The sequence below is a fragment of the Canis aureus genome, chromosome 16 (genome assembly GCF_053574225.1).
Source record: "Canis aureus isolate CA01 chromosome 16, VMU_Caureus_v.1.0, whole genome shotgun sequence".
Classification (NCBI taxonomy): Eukaryota; Metazoa; Chordata; class Mammalia; order Carnivora; family Canidae; genus Canis; species Canis aureus.
In genome coordinates, this window is record NC_135626.1 from 14,100,507 (window position 1) to 14,102,354 (window position 1,848).

A 1,848-nucleotide genomic window follows, 5' to 3' on the forward strand; every position below is an offset into this window, starting at 1 on the left:
GCTCAGGTAACTAGCTGGGGGTTTAACAGAAAGTGTCAGAACTCAGATTTGAAGTGTTTTCAAATCCATTTTTATTTCTAATGGCATTTCAGTGAATTGTTTTAGGTTTCCCAAATAGGTCATCCTCTCAGCAAATCATCATTTTTCCATTTCCTTTACAATATCTTTCATCCAATTGTATAACACCAATTTCTTATACCACATACACCTGTTTTAAACATCACTTATATCTACACAATATCATAATATACCATCTAATCTTTAAGCACTTCAAGAAATTTGTAAGATGATATGATTTAAAATAAGATATGTGTATTATTCATACAGTATTGAGTATTGGCCAGATTAGAAGTTGCTGGAATAATTGAGTTGTATAAAAATTTCCCATGTTTTGCTTTTATATGCTATTGCATTGTTTAATATCAAAAAATTATAAAATTTAGCCTAAGATATTTTTAATGCTAAAAAATAGTTGATTTTGCTTATTTGAAGTCCTTATTCAATTGAGAGCATTTAATAAACATTTGTTGGTGTTAATGTTGCAGACAGTAGGAAAAATGGATGAAAGCAACCAAACTATAGTCTCTGAGTTCCTGCTCCTGGGGCTCTCTGAGAGTCCTGAGCAGCAGCGGGTCCAGTTCTGGATGTTCCTGTCCATGTACCTGGTCACAGTGGTAGGAAATGTGCTCATCATCCTGGCCATCAGCTTTGATCCCCGCCTGCACACTCCCATGTACTTCTTCCTGGCCAACCTCTCCTTCACTGACCTCTTCTTCGTCACCAATACAATACCCAAGATGCTGGTGAGCCTCCAGTCTCAGAACAAAGCCATCTCCTATGCAGGGTGTCTGACACAGCTTTACTTCCTGGTCTCCTTGGTGGCCCTGGACAACCTCATCCTGGCCACAATGGCATATGACCGCTATGTGGCCATCTGCCGCCCCCTCCACTACACCACAGCCATGAGCCCTGGACTCTGTATTTTGCTCCTCGCCTTGTGTTGGGCACTTTCTGCCCTCTATGGCCTCACCCACACCCTCCTAATGACCAGAGTGACATTCTGTGGATCCCGGAAGATCCACTACATCTTCTGTGAGATGTATGTCCTGCTGAGGCTTGCATGCTCCAACACCCAAGTAAATCATACAGTGCTGATTGCTACAGGATCTTTCATCTTCCTCGCCCCACTAGGGTTCATGATAATGTCCTATGTCTGGATTGTCAGAGCCATCCTCCGAATACCCTCAGCCTCTAGCAAGTACAAAGCCTTCTCCACCTGTGCCTCCCATTTGGCTGTAGTCTCCCTCTTCTATGGGACACTTTGTATGGTATATCTGCAGCCTCTCCACACCTACTCCATGAAGGACTCAGTAGCCACAGTGATGTATGCTGTGGTGACCCCCATGATGAACCCTTTCATCTACAGCCTGAGGAACAAGGACATGCATGGGGCTCTGGGAAGACTGTTCCTAGGGAAAGCCTTCCAGAGGTTGACATGAAGTAATTTTGGAAAGGCCATTTAAGTGGAGACTGGAAATTTCCTTCACCATGTGCAAGGCATTATCCTATGGGGAATAGAGTACATAGTACATAGCACCAACTCAGAATGAGCTCATACAGCTGTGATGAAAAAAAGAAATGTGAATATGGGCAGCCCAGGTGGCTCAGCGGTTTAGCACCACCTTCAGCCCAGGGCATGATCCTGGAGACCCGGGATCGGGTCCCACATCAGGCTCCCTTCATGGAGCCTGCTTCTCCCTCTGCCTGTGTCTCTGCCTCTCTTTCCCCCTCTCTGTGTGTCTGTCATGAATAAATAAATAACATCTTAAAAAAAAAAGAAATGTGAAT

The 1,848-nt window shown here is 43.8% G+C and overlaps 1 protein-coding gene across 1 annotated transcript; it reads left to right on the top strand.

Annotated features, from left to right (window-relative positions):
• Nucleotides 1-557: 557 nt before the first annotated feature.
• LOC144285257 (olfactory receptor 1D2) lies at nucleotides 558-1,499 on the top strand. Its single transcript, XM_077850421.1, has one exon. The coding sequence runs from the start codon at nucleotides 558-560 to the stop codon at nucleotides 1,497-1,499; it is 942 nt and encodes a 313-aa protein (XP_077706547.1).
• Nucleotides 1,500-1,848: the final 349 nt, after the last annotated feature.

Excerpts from the sequence above, each read along its gene's own strand:
- LOC144285257 (XM_077850421.1), top strand. The coding sequence starts at position 558 with ATGGATGAAAGCAACCAAACTATAGTCTCTGAGTTCCTGCTCCTGGGG.